This window comes from Syngnathus floridae, chromosome 15 (assembly GCF_059516105.1).
Source record: "Syngnathus floridae isolate MCC-2025c chromosome 15, RoL_Sflo_1.0, whole genome shotgun sequence".
In the NCBI taxonomy this organism is placed as follows: domain Eukaryota; kingdom Metazoa; phylum Chordata; class Actinopteri; order Syngnathiformes; family Syngnathidae; genus Syngnathus; species Syngnathus floridae.
Genome location: NC_142427.1, coordinates 4,826,919 through 4,849,823, shown reverse-complemented (window position 1 = coordinate 4,849,823; position 22,905 = coordinate 4,826,919). Strand labels below are relative to the sequence as shown.

The window sequence follows — 22,905 nt, the reverse complement described above, 5'->3', positions numbered from 1 at the left end:
GGTGCAGTGTGTGATAAGAGGTTTCAAAGATGCAAATGAGCAGAGATCACAGCCATACCGTGTGTTACTCTGAACTCATATAAAAGAAAAAAACTCTCATGGGTGGGTGGAACCGCCATTCGACCTATGGTGTTTGTCAAATTGAATTATGTGAATCACCCAGACTGGAGAATTTCACAAAAAAAACTTGGCAGCATATGCTTTGACCGTTTATCTGACATACAGTAATCTGATAGTTGTGAGTAAAGTAAGGGTTGGGGAAAAAATAAAGGTAGATATATAGATATATACATATATGTCTATACATATATGTCTATGTACATGAATGGAAAAATACAAATATGTAGAGACACTCTTCTTGAAACAGTGGCACCTGACTTCTGCGTGTACACAAAGTAAATTTAATTACACGGAAACGCCACCTTGACAACCTGTTTTAATGAATGCTGCTGGAAACACTTGCATGACACAAAAGTGTTTACACAGCAGCAGTGTAATAATAATTAACGCCTTTTCACTGAAATGTCTCAGGTGAATGTCATTGTTGTTGGTCGTTGAGTTGATGAGAAACAAAGTTGTTGACTGAGAGATGCACGGACACACAAATGATAGCTGAATGGTAGGTAGACAGAGAGACAGTTTATATTTTCTGATATGCATTTCTCTTTTGAGACAAAGGCAAGGACCACCTGAGTCAAATGCTTTCATATTCTTAATACAGCTGGTTAGGAGCAGCTTTGCAGTAGTAGTGCGTAGGTGGGTGCTCTAATATGATTGGCTCAGGGACATGGTAAGCCTGAGTGGCAGCCCTTAATGGGTGCCCTGGAGAGGTAACCCAACATCTGTGTGTTTGCAGCTAATGAGAGATGGGGGTGGGTGGGTAGGGGGTTAAAGAATTTGAAAGTCTATGATAAACTCAGAATGGGGGGTAGGACAGAAAATTTAATTTTCTCCAGAGGGCACCGCTCAAGGCTTCTGCATTGAGGCAAAACACTGTTTGTCTCATTGCTCCTAGTTCATTACTTATGACTAAGCATTTATGATCATTGCCATTAGTGTTTTGGAAGAAAGGAAGAGAGAGTAATGTGGTGTGTGGTGGCTTTCACTCCCTGTAGAGACGTGCTGGTTTCTAGCCTTGAGCACAAGTTTTTATACTGGTGCCATTTTGCTCCGTGTCAAACTTAAGTTTATTTGTATTGCTTTTATCACAAAAGAGTCTCAAAAGGGCTTCACGAGTCCACAAATAATACCAATAGTCCCTGATCTAAACTCCCCAACACGGCACGGGAAAACTCAATAACCACAAATGGGGAAAAACGAAATAACTGTGTGTGCTTTAACGACATTAAATGTAATAAGAACCAAGTCCAGATTCAAAGACCTATTGGTAGTCAGTAACATGGTGATTGAGTATACTGAACCCACGCTGCCTGCACTAAGGGTGAGCCGAGCGTTGGAAAAAGCTTGCATAGGGATCTAGTGATAACATAGCCCATTAATAAATGATATATTAAAGTAATAACACTCAAACTGTGTAAATTTATTTTGAAGATTGTTAAACTTTAAATTTTGCCAAAGCTCCGAAATAGGTTCCCATTATATTGGAAAATAGTTTTCAGTGGATGGCCTCGTTATAATAACCGCCTGAGGGTGGCGCCAAATGAATAAGGAGTAGCCTGTGCCAATGGCTTCCTTTTTCGGTCCTCTCGCGTTCAACATGGAATGCATATCAACAAGTAAACTGTCCGCGCTCGATACCTGTTGTTATTTCACATCCAAACAAGTGACATCATCATTTGCATCATACCTAGGACACTTGCATGCGGGAATTCAATGGCGTGCAAGAGGCAAGTGAATTAGTATGCTGATTTAAATGAAGTGCGTTTGACCATTTCAGGTGACCCAGTTTGATGGGATCTCGTTAAAGTGCAGGAATCAAACAATTTCGTGGTAGGCAGCCGCTTGCAAAACGTGATGTTGAGTGTGAAGTTGCTGCGTTATGCAGCTGATGGGAGCCCCACCTCCTCCTCCCACCTTCTGATGAGAGGAGAGAGGCAGCGAAGGGAGCAAGTCAGCCACAGCATCTCACCACCACTTGCTCTCTGGAACTGCTTCAGATGGGCTCTTTTATGTATTTTTGTTTTTTTAAGCTGTCCTTCCGTGCGAGTGACATACGCGTTGATCTTATTTAACCTCTTGGTGCGTCTTTAGAGTGCGCTCCCGCGGCTACTTTCTGGTGGACAAACTTGGACCGAAAGGGATGCGCCAGCTAGTGCATTTTGTCTGAGGACTGAAGATGGCCAAGAAGAACGCAGTCCCCAATGGAACGAGGCTGCTCGTTTGCGAGTTTAATCGTCAAATAATTTAGAGCAAGCCGCAAACTTATATTTCTGCCGAGGGGGAAGAAAAATCAATATCCCTTGACCACTGTCGGGAGGGCAGACGAGGTTGCACGCTTCTGAATTTTAATGCGGGAAAGTTATAACCGGATTGAGTGACACCTGAAGTTATTTTCCTCCTCAAAATATTGGTTGGTGGACGTACCCGCTTTTGGACGGATTGTGACCAAGCTCTTTCAGGTACTGTACACTTAAAATAAATAAAAAGACAACTGGTTTTTTGCGTTGCTTTTTGTTGTCATGCGCTGTAGCGTTTTGGGAACATTTTTTCCATCTCCATGGTCCAGTAACAAGTTGCCCGCCGTGGCGCACCAAACGCATCAGTCTCGTCTAAATGTGAATGATTGGTGTAGATACATTGCGAGTTAAAAAAAAAAAAAAAGACCCGAGCTCTTGCAGGAATGCATGTGCGCATAGCTTTGCAGTAGCAGCCTCAAATGTACAAGTCAATTTCAACGAACGCTATGCGTAATTGCACTCTATAATAGCGTTATTATTCTATGAAGCAGAAAATCCGATCAAATTGAAACATTTCTCTGCGGTCCTTTCTTTTAAGCAACACATTTCACACTAATTGCATGTATTAGTTAGGTGGGTTTCCTCGTGAGTAAAATTTGAGCGCAAAATAACAAATGATCAGGCTGTAAATGGCTGTGCGTCCATTCGAAGAAGAGAGCAAGTGTGCGCGTTCACATGGGAAATCTCCCCCCCCTCGCGCTCCAAGTGAGAGTCTTGGGTGTTGTTTCTCCCCACTCCACAGAACACTAGGCTCATTTTAATAGTCTGCTAGACACATAGTGTACACACTACAAGGCCGTCAAAACAGTCCACAAACACAACAGGGTTGTAAAGCGTTCTAGCTCATATCCCACAAACGGCCTGTAACATGAGCCCTCTCAATGTGGTGATCTCATCTGTGAAGAGCTCAAGGCAGTGGGCATGTTGAGAGATGAGATTTGGCCGAGCTTTGATGATGGGGAAAAGTCCTTTGGCTTAATTTGATGTGCTACTGCAACTGCTTGAGATAATAATTAATTAAGATTTTGTCTTGCACACAAATGAGGAAAAAAAAGAAAAAAAAAAGTTTGTGTGTTGACTAGCAGTGCTCTTGGCCGCATTTAACATGTTTTATATGTGGCATTACATTGAGTAGCCTACATAAATAGCCAGCTGAAATATTGAGTGACACAATGTGCACCGTCTTTAAAAAAAATATTTGGAATCAATTATTTGCAAAGATCAACCATTTGAGGTCACTCAATGTGATGCCAGCCATTATAAACTATGCATGGGGGAGGGTAATGGATTTTTTAAAAAGGCAGCCAATGTAGAAAATGACCCTATTTGAGAAAATCATAAAATCGTCCATTATCATTATGTCCTCCAACCTGGGAGGAGCGGACCCCCCACATGTGAGATTGGAACAAGTGAACCTTTCCAGATGTGCACAGAACTCATCATACTGTAGTGTGGCTGCTTTAAAGCAACAAAAAAGTACAAAATGATGAATCCATTCTTTTAATTATATTTTCCAATGCTAGTCCACCCGTTTGCAACGGCTTATTGTTAATTCACCATCATGTCTTGCTTGATTTTCCGCTTGAGTCATTTTTGTCTGTACCTGTAGCACAGCAAATGTCAGCCAGTCAGTCACTGCGTTGACTCAGTCCACAGTCATAGATCATCTGTCTCTATGGTAACCAGGACAGGTGCACAGGGGCTGCAGCATAATTATCTTAGACTCTCTTTTTATTACCTCTGTTATGCTCTTAAACAAAACAAGCTACACATTTAATTAGTTATCAGAATAATTTGTGAAGGCGAATGGAACTGCGGAATGGACATAAAGATTTGGATTGTTTTAACAATTCAAACAAACAGCAATATATTATTGGGCAGACACACTGATGCAAAATGTAAATACTACTAATAAAAAGGTGACATTTGTAAATATATTTTACATAAGTGGAGGTTAAAGTATCGTTTTGTCCGTAGGTCCCAAAGTGTTCCAGATCCTCAATTCATGCAGGGTTTGTACTGTTTACAAACTTGGCTGCTATATCCTTTTTAGAGGACCTTGTTAGCACAAGGTCAGCACTGTCTGCACAATAAGGCTTGAAAGTGCACCTCTCTAGGGACTCAGACTGTGCAGAGTCTGATATATAGCTAAAAGTTGATAATAGACTTGTAGAAGTTGAAATTTGCTCCTGACCCTTGGGGTCACAAAGGTCACGCACTATGTGAGGGCTCCAGGTGAGAATCAATCACTTTGCAGTTAAACTGATGTTTTTCTGTTAGAAGCTTCGGCTTTTAGTCACGGAACTGAAGGCAATGAAGCCTTGAGGGAGCGCAGCCTAAATGGAGGCTTGCGGTCAGACGCTAAAAGCAATTGGAGGAGTTCACTGTCATTCAAAATGACATTGCAAGCAGCAGAACTAAGAGGAAAGGAAAGAATCTTTCGTAAATCATTTTCTACAAGGAACCATCTTGGTAACACGACAAAGACCTCTTCATGGACAAACCGACATTTCAATCAGTGACGAATAATGTGGATAATAATGAAAAATGAAATCAAATGACTGTATAATTTCCTATTATATCAAGACATTATTTTCTGAAAGGACCGGTGTTACATTCTTCCTATACACAATGTAAAACATAATATGCTGTGTGCTCCAGCGATTGTTCAAAATATATAAGTTCTGATGTTATTGCAAACACATCATATGATGTCATGCATATTTTGTTTAGGTGAAATTTGTGTGTTTAATTTTTGGCATCTAATGTAGATCTCACCAGTGACACATAGGTGGGGAGTGAGAAAACACTTTCCTTCTACTTTGAGTGATCCTTATCTATTGATCAGTGACTAGATGTATTTGGGTGACCCTCTCCAGGGACTTGTTAGGTCAGCAGAGCGACGGCTGGGCTGCACATGAATCATGCGACGGGACCTCATTTTCTATTTAGGCTTGCCACCCTGATAGTCTTAATAAGATGGCTTTTAGCCAGGTATGTTCTTTCTGCGTGGCAAGCCTCTTCTTTTCTTTCCTCAGAGTCCTAAACCCCAGTTTTTATTTATTTTTTTAGCCTTGACCGCACTCTTTTCTTCAAAGCCTAACATCTTTGCAGAAGATAAAGGACCTAGCACACCGATTTGGCAGTTATAGATAGCCTTTAAAGGTCCACCCGCATGCTTCCACATATTTTTTCTCTTTTTAAAAGGAATTGCCTGGACTATTGCATGATCACACCTTGAGATTATACAGTATGATGAATGTTAATCTGTCGTGGGATGTGTTGTTTTTATTTATTGCTTAGTAGCACTTTCTCAAGAGAAGACAAACAGTTACAAGAAACTGTGCCAATTTGAGCAAGGGTACCAATTTTCAAATGTCAATATATCAACACTTGATGGTTAATATATGCAGTCACATTTCAGTTCTTGTGGTAAAAGTAAGTTGCATATTCCTATACATATATTAAATATTCAAATTATGTTCGACTGAAGTCAATCATCATTAATGAAGTACAGTATAAAAAAATGGTGATTATTCACAGCCTTATGTAAGTCGCTGAACCTCTACAAACAATAAAAAAAAAAAAAAAAAATATGCTGAGTTATGTAGCGTAATTTGCTTGAATCAGCTTGTTGCTGTTCAGGTCGACCATACCATCTGGGTCGGCAGATGATAATCACATTTTTAGGGAGAAAAAAGTGCTGAGTTGCTGGAAATTGCAGTCCTTGCAGTTGTTGCAGTTTTAATGTTACCATTTTGCATTAGATGTCATCATTTTACTGAAACAAAGTCCACATCTCCCAATTATATTCTCAAATCTACCTCAACTCTTAGGATGGGGACAAATAGGATTTTGATCCTTTCAGAAAAAGATTTGTGAGATAAACGAGGAATGTTTTCTAAAAGTTAACACAGAACATACTACACAAACAACATGATGTTGAATTCAACTGTAAACAAAGGGGAAAAAAATAAGCTCAATTTGCTCTGACTGCAAGGCATGGTGCCATCTGGAAGACAGGCAAGAGGCCAACTGGAAGATATTAAGTCACGAGTGTCATCAACCATAACAATCATGTCACAATCAAGGCACGCCTATTAGTTACGTAAAGAGATGGAACAAAAACGGGCATGATTACGTCACACTTTAGTGAAAACCATAGCAAGACACAATCTTACAGCAAAGTGTTTAAGATACAATAATTATGGGTTTATAAAGAACAATATAGCCACAGTTTAATAAACTATTAAAAAAAAACACTAATCATGAATTTGTCACAACTTACATGTTTTTGTCTTATTATTTTCTTTTATTCTTTTATTTACACAGTATACAATAGGCCCATAGTGGTATTTTGTAAATGATCGGTTCTTTCCTTATTGATTATAGCCGTTCCTTATCTCATCCCCTTTCTAGCATATAAACACACTTAGAAACCACACTGCTTTTTATGGTACCTGTGTATTGACAAGAGCTCTCCCTCTAAAACGTAAAACGGGACATATCGATAGCAAAGCGTTTAGCCCATCAATACCTACAATTTCATGTTTTCAAAGGGAACTGGATTTCTTGGTCAATTTTGTATGTTTGTGTTTTGCTTTTCAGCTATACAAATATTTCTCTACAAAAAGGGAGTCGATTTGACAAGAGGTGCTGTTTACTTTGCACAGTTCAATGAAATGCCAGCACAATTCAATGAAATGACTTTGGTCCCGTATTGCTGTCATATTAACAGAAATGCATTTTATTTTTCATTGCCTGATTAATAATTTATTGTATTCTGTGGTTGATGATTCAAAATGGGGGGGGGGGGGGGGGGGGGGGGGGCAGCAGTGTTACAGCTTGGACAAATCATTGGCAAAGAACCTGTGCTTATTGTAGGCAGGTCGATTATTTCCCCCACACAATCATTTAAAGGACTAATGCATCACTAACACAGAGTGCTCAACTCAAATGAGGTAAAATCAAGTGCAATGATCCGGTGATTAAACAGCTCACATGCGCATCCAAATCTGGCAAAGTTTTCTTTCAGCACTGAAGTTCGACTCTTAACCCCAATATGTGCTCTTATTTAAATTTTACAAATAATTCACTCACACGGAAAATTATTGCAATTATTGTGTAGAAAAGAAGAATGCTGGGAGGGAAATGAATCAAAGACCGGCAAAAAACATTCTGTAATTACTATTAATTTTGAAAGGTTAGAATTTGAACAAAATTATTCCAGTGTTTGAGTTTATCTGTAGCACTGGAGCATGGAAAGACATTTGAATTGTACTACGGGCCAAGACGTACTAATATGGTGGGGTATAATTTGTAAACGAGGAAGCTCTCACACTTCCACTGAGTTGAAATTGTCATGGGCCACACTCAAAATGAAATATATTACATACAACATTCTGTCATAACATGGAAGGTTAGCAAGGATGTCTGGATATATATCATCTCTACCTACCACATGTTTTCTTTTGTATAATATATGAAAGATGTGACGATTGATGATCTAGTTGGATATGTAAGACGCAGCTATGCCTTTCCATTGAATGGACAGTAAACATTGACAGCAATGATCTTTGTTGTTTTACAGGAAGAGCTTCTCATGACCCCATGGATCAAAATTTACAAGTGATGCTGTTTGGACTCGTAATGCTGCTCTGCAGCTCTGCTGAAGGCAGCATTCTGTACAGGGTCCAGGAGGAGCAGCCTCCCAACACTCTTATTGGTAGTCTGGCTGCAGATCAGGGGCTGCCAGATTCAGGCCATCTATACAAGCTGGAGGTCGGTGCCCCTTATCTACGTGTTGATGGAAAGACTGGAGATATTTTCACCACTGAGATCCCCATCGATAGAGAGACGCTCAAAGACTGTCGGTCGCTTGTTAGGGGTAAGCCCTGCTACCTGGAATTTGAAGTATCTGTAACAGATCTGATACAGAATCAAAGCCCGAGACTCATTGAAGGACGCATTGAGGTGCAGGACATCAATGACAACACCCCTCAATTCCCTTCTTCGGTGCTGACCATATCCGTCCCTGAGAACACGATCATGGGAGCGCTGTTCGCCATACCTATAGCAACTGACAGGGACTCAGATAGGAACGGGGTGAGTGATTATGCCCTGACAGCGGGACAAGATGCAGCAACACTCTTTGGTTTACAAGTGGCCGATGACAGGGGTGGCAAGCTACCACAGCTTATTGTTCTGGGCAACTTAGATCGCGAGGTAAAGGATTCTTATGACCTCACCATCAAGGCAGTGGATGGAGGAAACCCGCAGCGCTACAGCAGTGCTTTGCTGCGAGTGGTCGTCACCGATGTCAATGACAATTCACCAAAGTTTGAAAAATTAACGTATGAGGCAGAAGTGTTGGAGAATAGTCCAGTAGGACATTCTGTGCTGCAGGTAAGACTGTTTGTTATTTACCTGCCTTTTTAAAAGTAAAAAAATCACAAATTCTGCTATAACGATATACTATGTAGTCAGATTATGTCTTCATTCTTTCTTTGTTAGAAAACCTGATTATTGTTGGCACGTTCTTGCAAAAAATTCACATAAACGAACCATAGCTTTGTTTTTTGTGTGTCTTCTTATTGTCATTCTTGTAGGTCAAAGCAAATGACTCTGACATGGGCCCCAATGGAGAAATTGAATACACACTTCATCAAGCAGGAGACCCTGTGCCAAAACTCTTACGAATTGATCGGTCCACTGGTATCATCTATGTCAAAGGACCACTGGACCGAGAGGAGATTGACAGCTTGTCCTTCTATGTGGTGGCAAGGGATAAGGGTCCACAACCAAAGAGCTCAAAGACCTTTGTCACCATTGAGGTGACTGACCAGAATGACAATCCACCAGCTGTGGAGATACGTGGTATTGGTCTTGTGACACACAGTGAAGGAATCGCTAACATTTCAGAAGACATGCCGGTGGGAACAGCTGTTGCTTTGGTGCAAGTCTCTGACAAGGATGAGGGAGAGAATGCCGTGGTCACGTGTGTGGTTGCAGGGGATGTGCCCTTCCAGCTTCGTTCTATCAGTGACTCATCCAGTGACAGCAAAAGGAAATATTTCCTGCAAACCACCACTCCCCTCGACTATGAAAGGGTGAAGGATTATCGAGTGGAGATAGTGGCTGTAGATTCTGGAAATCCAGCGCTCTCCGGTACCAACTCATTGAAAGTACAGGTAACTGATGTGAACGATAATTCTCCAATATTCTCCCCAACATTGTTTGAGGTAGAGTTTGCTGAAGAGAACCAAGCTGGAGAAAAAGTTTTGGATGTGATCGCTTCAGATGCAGACAGCGGCACAAATGCAGATCTTATTTATAACATTGTGGCAGACACATCCATCAAGGGTCTCTTTGAGATAGATTCAAATACCGGGGAAGTCAGAGCCCGGAACCCGCTTGATCGTGAGCACAAAGAACACTATGAGTTTAGGGTCACCGCTGCTGATAAAGGCTCACCTGTCCATAAAGGAACCGCAAGTGTTATAATCAAAGTCCTCGACCGCAATGACAATGACCCCAAATTCATGCTTAGTGGCTACAGTTTCTCAGTTTTAGAAAACATGCCTCCCCTCAGCCCAGTTGGCATGGTAACAGTCATGGATGTTGACAAAGGTGAAAATGCTCACGTTCACCTATCTGTGGAGTCAGATGGAGGAAAATTTGTTGTTCAAAATGGAACTGGCACCATTCTATCAAGCATATCTTTTGATAGAGAAAAAGAGAGCAGCTACACTTTCCGTCTAAAAGCTGTGGATGGAGGACAACCACCTCGCTCTTCTTATGTGGGTGTAACCATCAATGTACTGGATGAAAACGACAATGACCCCGTTGTTACAAAACCCTCCAATTCTTCCTTCAGACTTTTGTCACCCCTTGCTTCCCCCGATAGCCATGTGGAGATGGTGGAAGCTGAAGATTTGGACAGTGGGCTCAATGCAGAGATGGTTTTCAGCATTGCGGGCGGTAACCCTTACCAGTTATTTCGTATCTCTCAATCCAGTGGAGAGATTACGCTAGCAAAGGAAATGTCCCCAAAATATGGTGGACTACATCGCCTGGTGGTTAAAGTGAGTGATAGAGGGAAGCCAGCACGTCATGCCACTGCCTTGGTCCATATTTATGTCAATGAAACCATTTCAAATGTCAGTTTAGTTGAAGCTCTAGTTGGACACAGTCTTTACACCCCGCTAGACCGGGATATCGCCGGTGATCCTGACAATGGCTTTGCTGCACAACGGAGCAACATTTTGTTCGGAAGCCTCGCTGGAATAGCAGGCGTCGTTATGCTCATCTTGGTGGTAGTTTTTATACGACACCGCATTCAAAGAGAAACAAAGAGTGGATATCAACCCGGCAAGAAAGAAACAAAGGACTTATATGCACCCAAACAGGCACCAAAAAATGCCAAAGGGAAGCGAGGTAGGCGAGGAAAACCTCAAAAATCTCCCAAACCACTTGGGGAAGAAGAGGAGGTCAGCCTCCAAAAAAGCCTCAAGTTCAACCTTGATGCAGTCAATGATAGCCCAAGGATACATCTGCCCCTGACTTACTCACCAGAAAGCCCTGATATAGGTCGGCACTACCGCTCCAACTCCCCATTGCCCTCCATTCAGCTGCAAGCACAATCTCCCTCAGGCTCGCAAAAACATCAGGCAGTCCAGGACCTTCCGGCTACCAATACCTTTGTAGGGACCGGAGGAGATGACAACTCTACTGGGTCAGACCAATACTCTGATTACAGCTACAAGACCAGTCAACCCAAGTACAACAAACAGGTAAGGTCACAGAAAAATATTGATAGATGTTATAGAAATAAGTTTGTGTGATTCTCAAAAGTATAGCATAGTAAATACATTTTATACGACTATATTACTTGACTATATTAATCCAGTGTATTGTTAAGAATTTAAAAACTTGTTTAACGGACAATTTTTATTCTTTGGCTTTGTTGTTGTAGTCTCACTGTTAGGTAGTTTGATACCTTCAGCAGACCTATCTGACATGCTAGGTGATCACAAGCCATTGTGGATTGTGTCAGTTCAGCGAGCAATCACCATGTTCACCTTGAATGACAATATAAGGGAACAAAAGCCACACGGCGTGTCTCTTTGTAGTGTCAGCCTTTGTGCGTAATCTCTCTCTTAGCAAAATTGTGTAAAATGAAACTGCAGCCCAAATATAAACGCTGAGCACGACATTACTTTTTTAACATGATAACAAAGGCATAGGAAAATATGGCCAATGATTGACAGGCTGTAAAATCTCAACAGATGTTGAAGCTCTGTGACATAACTCTACAGATGTTGTTTCATGTACGGCATCTCATCTCCCATCAGGAAGAACAGATTGACCAAAATATATAATTAAGTAATGGCAAGTAATGTGACAGATGTAGCCTGGTGCCCTTTCACCTTAATTTTTAACATTGTTGTTCTCGATAGTGGCTTTTACTATAGTGAATATGTTATTGTGCTTGTGTGTACATGTGTGCGTGTGTGTGTATGTGTATGTGTATATATATATATATATATATATATATATATATATATATATATATATATATATATATATATATATATATATATATATATATATATATATATATATATATATATATATATATATATATATATCTCGCCCGTCAGGAAAAACATCTGACATCTCAGTTCAGAAAAGTGCAGTACTAGGAACAGCAAAGATACTGCGTAGAACCCTCAAGCTCCCAGGCCTCTGGTAGAGGACCCGAGCTTGAAGGGAAAAAGAGACTACCCACGGGGGGTGAGGAAAAGTTTTATATATATATATATATATATATATATATATATATTTATACATATATATATATTTTTTTTTTTCTGTTCATATTGCAACTCTGTATACGTATGTTGAGGTAATTTTAATTAAAGTGGGGGCACTGGGAGTTTTCCTCAGGTCTGGGAAAGGTAAACAACTCGCCAATCAATGCTGTTGGGTTTGTGTGTGTATATATATATATATATATATATATATATATATATATATATATATATATATATATATATATATATATATATATATATATATATATATATATATATATATATATATATATATATATATATATATATATATATATATATATATATATATATATATATATATATATATATATATATACGTCGTCATATCCAAAACACCAAAGATTTAACGACCATGCTTATGGCAAACATCCTCTTATCGTTGTGCAACTTCATTTTTTTCCTCTTGTCATATTTGAATGTGTGATATTGTAAGATGGTTGCTGCAGGAACCCATGACTCACATCAGCAATTAGAACCGGATAATTAGCCCTGTCGGGCCCAAGCGCTCACACCTTTTTTCACATGTGTCTAATGAGAGTTTGTGTAAAGCATGTGTTCCGTGTGACGTCATTAAAATCAGAAGTCTAAGCTTTACGTTTCACTTCGGATGTTCATTTAATATCCTTTCTGCTCGTCCCCAAAGCTAATGCAGAGGATTCAGAGAGCCTTAGAGGGTAAAGAACGAGTCTTAATTAATCTGGCCTATAATTAACAAGGTTCATCCTTTATGAAACTTGGGCAGTCCTAAAAAATGATATTATATAAAATTTAGACCAACGGCTAAAGGTGGCTAGAATAGTAAGAGCAAGATCGGGTAATAAGGTATAAGTGCCTTTTTGTGACATGAGAAATACAAGATTAAAAAATATTAATTTCTAAAAGTATAGATTTCTCTTATCTCTTGGATTTATTTTGCAAACAGTATGATTCAGTTGAAAACAAACTATCGCCAGTGGGGCTCCGTTATGCTGTACAACGTTATGCCATTTTAATTCGATTTCAACAAATATTTTTTTTACATATCTGTTTAATCATTCAATCGTTTTATGGCAAGTTGCTGCACCACAGAGCGGGGGTGTAACTCTGCCCTCTCTGAACATCCGAGTTCAGTTTGGCATAGAGCTAGGAGTTCCTCACAGAGTCCATCATAAAATTTGTTGGCAACACTTTTGATTATTATTATTTTTGATCAATTTTATCGATTTGATGTTGCAGCCATTCGTCATAGTAAGTAGATTTAAATGAAGTATTCGTGACACATTATTGATGTGGTGTCATCTTTATTTGCCTTCTCCAAGAAAGGATGTCATTGAGGAACAATCATTTATTTTCTCCAAACATTTTTTCCTCCTCACTCCTCTCCTGTTACAAACCTTTTGGGATTTTAATCTAATAACTCTGAGCCCAAATTTAACCAAACAATGGTGTTGCTGAAATGTATTAGTTGAAGCTGTGAACACCCCCCATTGAGACAATAGAATAAGTTATCCGCAAGAGGACCGACTAAAAAAAATGTAAGCAAGGTCTCGTTTTCTTCCAACAAAATCCTATACGCCTTCTGGAATTGAAAGGCATATTACAAGGTTTTAATGTGATACCATTGACTTCTATCAGCATCGACCTTTCAAAACGTTCTATCAAGCCCGCTGGAAAATCAGAAATCTCAAATGGGCTTCACTCCCAGAATCATATGCACTTATATAATTGCCATATGTCAGATCCCCTTTATTTATGTTAAAATATATCTCCACTGAGCAACTCCTTTTGGTAACGCTGTGTGAAGGCTCATCTTTCTGATGGCGTTCATCTCAGCCGCGATATTATATCACCACACATCCCAGCCTCCTTACCTTCTGCCAGGCAGATTACTGCTTTTATCAATAAGCAGCTTAGCACCAAAGTGTCCCTCAATAATACGCCGTGGTATTTTTTCTTCCTCTGGCAGCTTTAATGTCTCTTTAGGTGCCCCCCCCCATCTAGCCCATCCACCCCACCACCCAAGCACTATTACAAATTCTCATAACCTTCCATTTCTGTGTTTTCACTCCCACAACACTTTCCACTTTATTTAACCCTCTCACCGAGAGAGAACCTACTGATACATTATGTATCCTTCTCTTCAGGTCACATTAGGAACCTAGAAAAGGCCCAGGAGGGCCAGAAAGGAGCATCCCCATCAGACATACTGCCCCATTAGAAGTCTGCACCGCACTATAAAACCCATTAAGGTCCATTAGGGAAGCGTTCTGGTCCGCAGACACCTGTAAGGCCAGTCAGCCTCAAAGGTGCACGGCTACAGATGGTATAAAACCTATTTGATTTGTCATTAAAATGCCATGTATTATCTTTATACCAAACGATGTGTCAGTAGTAGTTTATCAAAAAAGATTTTAGTTTCAGAAATTCGACTGTTGGGACATAATCAAGCGCAAATCAAAGATGTTTGGAGGCAGCTGTTTTAACGATACTCATTAAATTATGTTTCTCATTTGAAAGGCAGTACATAATGCACGATATCATAAAATGTAAATCAGCGCAAGAATCATTGCGCTTAAATAGATCCCATGTGAGATTTCACACACTTATAGTTTCCGAGCTTTCTCTTCAGCAAATGCCAGCTCGGTCACCTCCTCTATTGGGAACAACTGCATGCAGCTGTGAGCTTTCAGCACCATGACTGGCGCACTGCTTATTATTGCTTGATGAGTTTGACCCAAATTTTCCAAAGACCGACACATTTTTCAAAGCCACTTTTAAAATCTAAACCCTAGATCAGCTCAAGAGTGAAAACCTAGCTTGGCTGCAATTCAGATTTGAATGTGTTTTATTGGGGGATGGGGCATATTTTGATGTTTGGTCTACCATTGGGGCATTTTTCTGACATAAAATTATTAAATATTGTCAGAACAGCTACAAATATGCATCTATTGTTTTGAAGCTATCCAATATGCCTCATGCTGACAGAAAAACAAGTCTTGGATTATTGCCTAACAAAATGAGTTTTTATGAGATCAAGGGAAAAGTTTTTGACAAACAATTCTGCACTAATGACGACCAAGTGTGTGTGAGTTATTAGGCGGGTAGAATTGTGCTGGAAACTAATGGGGAGGCAAGCTAATGAATGCTGTCCTAGTCAATGAAATAATCAACAAATAAGAATCTCTACATAGTGTGGTGTAATTTGATGTTGAGCTGCTAAATAATGTGCCACACTGTCACTTCAAAATTCATCTCCGAGCTGTTGCTTTCAATAAACAAGCTCGTGTTACCAAGTAATAGTGAATCTGTAACTGTGTTATTGACATTTGGTGGAAAATAAAAGATAAGCAGTGAATAAATCACCGGCAGTAGAGATGAATGGCAACATACATATATGAAATGATGGTAGACAGAAATGAAAGTTTATTGAATGAATAGTCCCGCTGTCAAAATGGTAAAGGTAGCTCGGGAGAAAATACTTCTTCAAGGTAAAGTGAGACCCTCAAGAAAGACATATGGTATGAGACAAAGAGCCATATATATATATGGCATGCCGTTCAGGAAATTAATATTTGAATATATTGAATGAACCTTGAATATATTGAATGAACTTCGGAATATATTGAATGAACCTTGAATATATTGAATGAACTTCGGAATATATTGAATGAAACTTGAATATATTGAATGAACTTCGGAATATATTGAATGAAACTTGAATATATTGAATGAACTTCGGAATATATTGAATGAACCTTGAATATATTGAATGAACCTTGAATATATTGAATGAACTTCGGAATATATTGAATGAACCTCGAATATATTGAATGAACTTCGGAATATATTGAATGAACCTTGAATATATTGAATGAATTTCGGAATATATTGAATGAATTTCGGAATATATTGAATGAACCTTGAATATATTGAATGAACATTGGAATATATTGAATGAACCTTGAATATATTGAATGAACTTCGGAATATATTGAATGAACTTCGGAATATATTGAATGAACTTCGGAATATATTGAATGAACTTCGGAATATATTGAATGAACTTCGGAATATATTGAATGAATTTCGGAATATATTGAATGAACTTCGGAATATATTGAATGAATTTTGGAATATATTGAATGAATTTCGGAATATATTGAATGAACCTTGAATATATTGAATGAATTTCGGAATATATTGAATGAACTTCGGAATATATTGAATGAACTTCGGAATATATTGAATGAAACTTGACTGACGTCATCATTGCCGCCATCTTGTACATGCATTTCGTTGCTGCCGCAATTATGAACCAGTCAGCTCGCAATATCGTGTCAGCTATTCTTAGCAATGATGAAATTGTCAATGCACTGGCGAGTGCTTGTACCACCCAAAATCCCCCGGAGACACATGCCCAGCAATATCATGCTTTGGACGAAGAAGTCCAGGCTGCTTTTAATCGGGGCGGTTTAATGTCAGACAATATTTTCACGGACCATATTCACGGCTCAACGTGCGGTTTAAATTAACCCTACCTATTCTTACTTCTTCTGTCTTGGGCCCTTTCTAGTGAACGGGCGTAGATTGTTGTGGGGCACTGCTGTGAGGTCGATGGCAAGCTGAGGTTGCGATGATTAACAGAAGCCTGGTCTGTTGTGCGCCCAGGTCTGCCCCGATTAAAAGCAGCCTGGACTTCTTCGTCCAAAGTATTATATTGCTGGGCATGTGTCTCCGGGGGATTTTGGGTGGTACAAGCACTCGCCAGTGCATTGACAATTTCATCATTGCTAAGAATAGCTGACACGATATTGCGAGCTGACTGGTTCATAATTGCGGCAGCAACGAAATGCATGTACAAGATGGCGGCAATGATGACGTCAGTCAAGTTTCATTCAATATATTCCGAAGTTCATTCAATATATTCCGAAGTTCATTCAATATATTCCGAAGTTCATTCAATATATTCAAGGTTCATTCAATATATTCCGAAGTTCATTCAATATATTCCGAAGTTCATTCAATATATTCCGAAATTCATTCAATATATTCCGAAGTTCATTCAATATATTCCGAAGTTCATTCAATATATTCAAGGTTCATTCAATATATTCAAGGTTCATTCAATATATTCCGAAGTTCATTCAATATATTCCGAAGTTCATTCAATATATTCAAGGTTCATTCAATATATTCCGAAGTTCATTCAATATATTCCGAAGTTCATTCAATATATTCAAATATTAATTTCCTGAACGGCATGCCATATTAATATATATATATATATATATATATATATATATATATTTCACACTTGGGTGTAGCGATTGCGGGCTTACCTGCGCAGTGCAGACAAATCATGTTAATTACACGAGCGTACACACATTTTCCACAGGGGAACAAACATGCAAAATAACTGCCAACCGCTTCATGCTTCTTAAGCCAAAGAGCATTTTAAAACCTTTGAGTGTTTTTTAACAGAGGAAGCACCACCATAGTACGCATTACATCCCCCTGGTTGGACTATAGACATCCGGCCCATAAAAGCTTTTCTCCAACATGCTAATGCCTCTGTGGAAAGGTTTGTGTATAATTTGATGCTGTATTTATGTGCTACACAAAATGATATCTGTTTTGATCACCGTATTTTGACCGGCATGTGAATTTATCCCATCAAAAGAAGTGTTAGCATCACTCAGGCATGCCATTGTATGGATAATTTAGCTTAAGGCTATATGTTACAACTACTGCCGGGACATGGATTTGATTAAGCTCAATGAGCATGTCCACACAGGCAGAGAAAATTGTGTGAGTGCAGTGTTGCATGGGGTTATCCCCAGTGATGGGACACAGGGCAGGTGCTGGGAGAGGTTGGAGGATGGAAGATGATGGGGCGGCTCGAGGCCCGGGTCGTGGGGCCACAGCCCGTCCTTGCTGTTATGAAGGAGAAACTAACTGATGTGACAGTGACAAATGAAGCAACTCCACATCCCCAACTGCCACTTTTATGCCTCTCAAACTCAAGGAATCGCTTCCCAACCCACCCACTATTTTCTTCTCGGCGCTCTCAACCTTTCAAGTCGTCTTTATTCTTACCTACTGAGAGCTTTTCAGCTTTCAGTCTCCACTTTGTGCTACGTATTTTTAACTTTTACTTTGTACATCTTGTGGCGCTCTTTCACATCTCTCCCTTCAATCGTCCCTCCTTCTCTTTCTGCTTGTGAAGTATCGGAATACCTTGCTGGATCCCCTCCAATGAAAAACTTTTATTTTTTTGTGTTCTCCTGTACGCACCGTTAACATATGGAACTTGCCAATGGGTTTCTATAAAATAAAATAAAATACTTCTTTATTGCCCTTGAAATTCATTGGACAGCATCAGCACTCAGTCAAGTGTTAGCTCTCCCCAGCTTCTGTTCTATGGAACCGACGCGAGCGACATGGCATTTACATCCTATAAATTGATTCCCTGTATCAAAACTTGTGTTGGTGAGTAGAATTGACACAGTAGAGTGTCATTAAACAGGAGATGGTGAAGTAGCACAAAGGATGAAGGAATAGCTCAGCAGTGATTATTGTTGAGGTTTAATGACTGTCTTGCTCCTGTAATAGACCTTCTGGGCTGTTGAAATGAGATGCCAAGCAGAGAAGACAATTAATTGCTTGGCTTCCTTTTGTCCCTGCCCCCATCCCCGTGTGTATTGGGCTGAAACTTGATAAGATAAAGGCTTGCGGCCACCCTAATACCTTCAGACATTCATCTCTCAATCTTAAATTTATTGTTTGAGTCAGGTGGCCCACTGCTGCTGTGTGATACACAGGAGGAAACAACAAATACTTTGGAGGTCCACAATGGCACCTAGAGCTTTATTATAAGTATACCATAGAGTATATATGTAGATTAAAAAACACAGCGTTTCTTTCCAGCATCAATATTTTGTCATATTGCTCTAAAAACATCTGACGTAAAATTTATGAAACTGGCTCCGTCCTTCCCTGTGCAATATTGAGAGGTTTAGTGACAAGTTATTAATAACTACAGTGGATTATCATATGAAAGGCTTAAGCTCCCCCTATGGGCCGATCTGCATCTAAAATGCTCATTGCATTGTTAATGTGCATCGCATGGCTGATCGCTGGTGTGTGCAATTAATTTGTGTGTTGCTTGCAGGAAACAACTAATCAGTGTGATTTGGAAAATGCTTAAAAAGACATCAGTCAAATTCTTTCAAAAGCCTCACGATAAGATACACTATTAATTATAGCTGGATATTCTTATCGATTAATTACCAGTAATTTCAAGATGCTAACAGGTGGCACAGCTAAACTTCAACTCAACATCCATCTTTGTGATGTAGTGTCTTATGACAGTGATATCCTACCAAAGATTTGCTCCAATTATGGCAATGCCAATGTAACACTCCACACATTCCTGTTTATGAACATTAAAAATGCATCGCTCTTCTAAATCATTATGATGCAAATGTGAGTCTCTTAAGCAGCAGTATATAGCACACATTAAATGAGTGCAAATCCGTCAGGCAGTGCTGAGAAATATAGTGTGCCAAATGTAATTGGAATAACGAGCGGCCAATACTATTCAACATACGGTCAACACAATACACAGTGGTGTCGAGTCGAAAACGAAATAAGAAAAGAGCAAAAAAATGCTTAGCACACCATATTCATCTTTGCACACACAATGTAGCAGTGTTATCAAGAGGACAGCATGCAGCCGGTAATGGAAAGTGTGATAAATAATACAATCCCAAATACTGCCATTCAGTTAAATATGCAGGCATCAGACTCATATAATGCCTGCAGAGTTTCAATATTTTCTCACGTATTATTTCAATACTTTATACTCACATAATTGATTTAAAATTTGATCCGATTTTTCATTCTCCTTTAATATGAATGTTAAAGCGGTGCAGTGTGAAATTTCAGCCCTCAACATAAGGACTCCCAGGCTGCAGCGACTCACATAGCAAAAAGGGTTGTTTCTGGTCTGCAGCCATATGAAATGTCATCAGAAATTTGACAAGATATGAAGGAGCTATCCCCTTTGAGAGCTCCACTGAGCTGCACATTTTCTTATATTGTTCCCGTATTATAATTGAGCCCCTTACGGGTGACCCGTGTCCTTCTGAGATAAAACTAATTATTTGCTAGAAGAACTACTTTTAGCATCTGTCTTCAGGTCAGAACTGTTATACTTCGTTACTACAACGATGTAGCCATGTGTCACATTGTCTTGTGATTTGAAGCTTTATTGTAACACATTTTATTTCGCAAAGTCAAATGTCAGGTTTGTTTGTTTTAATTGTTCATTTCATTGTACGATTGCAGCAGGATTGTGTCTTAGTCGTGCACCACAAGTAAACAGTGTGCTCTTCCACAGTTTTTCCACTCACTTCTTCATTCTGCATGTCAGCCATAAAAACCTATATAATCAACCAATCTTCTTTATTGTTTTTTTCAATTTCGACCATGGGCATTTTAGTCTGGCACATTCATATCATTCCTCGGAAATTCAATGTGGACTGAGAGAATTTGAACGGGCTCTGCAATTCCAGGCACAAGGCCTGTGTAAATTAGCCTTGGATTTGAATTAATTGAAAAAAAATCAACAGAATATCTCAGGCAGAACTGATTGCTAAGCACATTTCACACTGAAGGCTCATTTTACCAATTACAGTTGAGGCCATTCATGTTGGCTGCACCAAGAACAATGGTAGTATCGGTTACACTAAACTCACGAAGGCATCACCGCTTATCAGCACATTTTTAGTAATTAAGTTATAGTGGCCCAACATGGGCAGTTTCATTGCTTTATTATATATAAAAAAAAAGGTTATTGGAAGGTTCCCCCATGTCTCAAGGGTACACACTTAGGTATTACTGTTCTTCCCTAAGCAACAAAAGAAACAACCATTACAGAGTAAATGTAATCTGATGGAGAAAGTGCACGCCCTGCCCGTCCTTACGTTAACTCTCCACCCTCTTAGTTTGTTAAAGACCGAAACCAAACAGTTCAACAGGTTTTTGCAAAAAACCAGCCTATCCAGGAAAATGTTTAAATAAATCTATGCATTTATAAGTGTTTCTGCATGTGCTTGATAAGCATATTGTATGTGTTTGATCAATGTGCTGCAAATGTGTGATAAGACCCGCATTTGATTACAGTTCTGCATAAAGCGTCTGATTGTGCCATTTTTCCCCCCGTCCCTTAAAGCCGATGGATTATTGTCTCTTACTGTGCGTCTTTTATCATGTTAAGCTGATTTGCTTGCATTTTATGTCACACTTGGGTTGTAGCACTTTTATTAAATCAACTTTTTTAATATATGTTCTGAGGTTGACTTAGATTATACGTGTTGCTTTTTATTGCAATAGCCGACTTTACGTTGCATAAAATATAATTACACAAGTCTATTGGTTGACAGTTCTACACCAATCGTCTTTGAGGTATCATATTTTTATATGGAGGATAAACCTTTTTTTTAATATCTGACGATAGATTATTAGGTTACCATAGCACAAAAACCATTATTAGAAAAAGGTGCATACAATGTGTGTTTATTGGACATACTGTTGCCTTTCTTCTTCTTTTTTTTTTTTTTTTTTTTTTTTTTTTTTAATCATAGCTGTTATAGCTGTTGGCTTCCTTTTCTAAAGTTTACATTTTTGTCTGTTACTCTCCAGCTGGGAGCTCTCTTGTTTTTCTGATTTTCTGCCTCAGGAACAATTACTCTTATGACACGAAAATAATGAAATTACTTTCTTTCATTTCACAAGCAATAACGTAGAAGTGTTTATTCAGTTGTATGAAAGCCATGTAGTGTTCAGTGTCCGTAGATATGTGTCCATTTGTGCATCGAACAACAAAACATCAAAAGACTTAAAAAGCAAGGTTTTATGTTTGTCCATCTTGGAATCTTGGCTACTCACTGGGTCTTTACGAAATTGTTCTTTTGGTGCAAGACTGGAAGTGGCAGAATTAATCAATTTCTTCCTAAACTTAATCAACAATTGTTTTGATAATTAATGCAATCGTTAAAAGTCATTGTTAAACCCAAAAGGTTTTATTTAAAGATATTGTCCGATCGTACCTTGTGCAATCATTTACAAATTCACATGAACTTACAAGAATAATAAGGCATAATTACTGCATAATTATATCACTGACATAGTATTTATTCAAATGAGTAGAGAAATTAAATTGCTATGGGGGAGTATTAAAAATAAGTATATGAATAATACAATTATATATTTTTGAAGTGATATGACCAACTGAACCCGACTGACTCTCCCTCGAATCTTTTTGATCAAAATGCCGTTTGAGTCTGTCAATACACTTTTATACGTGCCACTGTACGCCTACCATCCAGCATGTTTTGTGTTTCTTTCATCACTTGATAAAAGCAGGGTCTCTGTATTTGTGAGTTCTTGAAAGGAAGAAAGAAATGATCATCGTCTTGTGTATGAATGTTACCGAATGTTTGTTTCCACTATGTGGTAACCGAGGTAGCTGAGGGGAATGTCAACATGCTCACTGTATAAAGTTGGTGCTCAACACTGGAAGAGAAGTGAGACAGAAACAGAGGTGGGGGGCAAGCAACACAACACACATTACGTTTTCAGCATCAAAA

At 39.0% G+C, this 22,905-nt stretch overlaps 1 protein-coding gene across 1 annotated transcript in view; it reads left to right on the top strand.

Annotated features, from left to right (window-relative positions):
• The first annotated feature begins 2,059 nt into the window (after window positions 1-2,059).
• pcdh1a (protocadherin 1a) overlaps window positions 2,060-22,905 on the top strand; it is a 54,984-nt gene continuing 34,138 nt past the window's right edge. Inside the window, exons 1-3 of the mRNA XM_088399431.1 lie at window positions 2,060-2,579; window positions 8,008-8,822; window positions 9,026-11,209. Coding sequence (XP_088255557.1) covers window positions 8,028-8,822; window positions 9,026-11,209 — 2,979 coding nt within the window. The 5' untranslated portion in view covers window positions 2,060-2,579; window positions 8,008-8,027. The remainder of the gene's footprint in view (window positions 2,580-8,007; window positions 8,823-9,025; window positions 11,210-22,905) is intronic.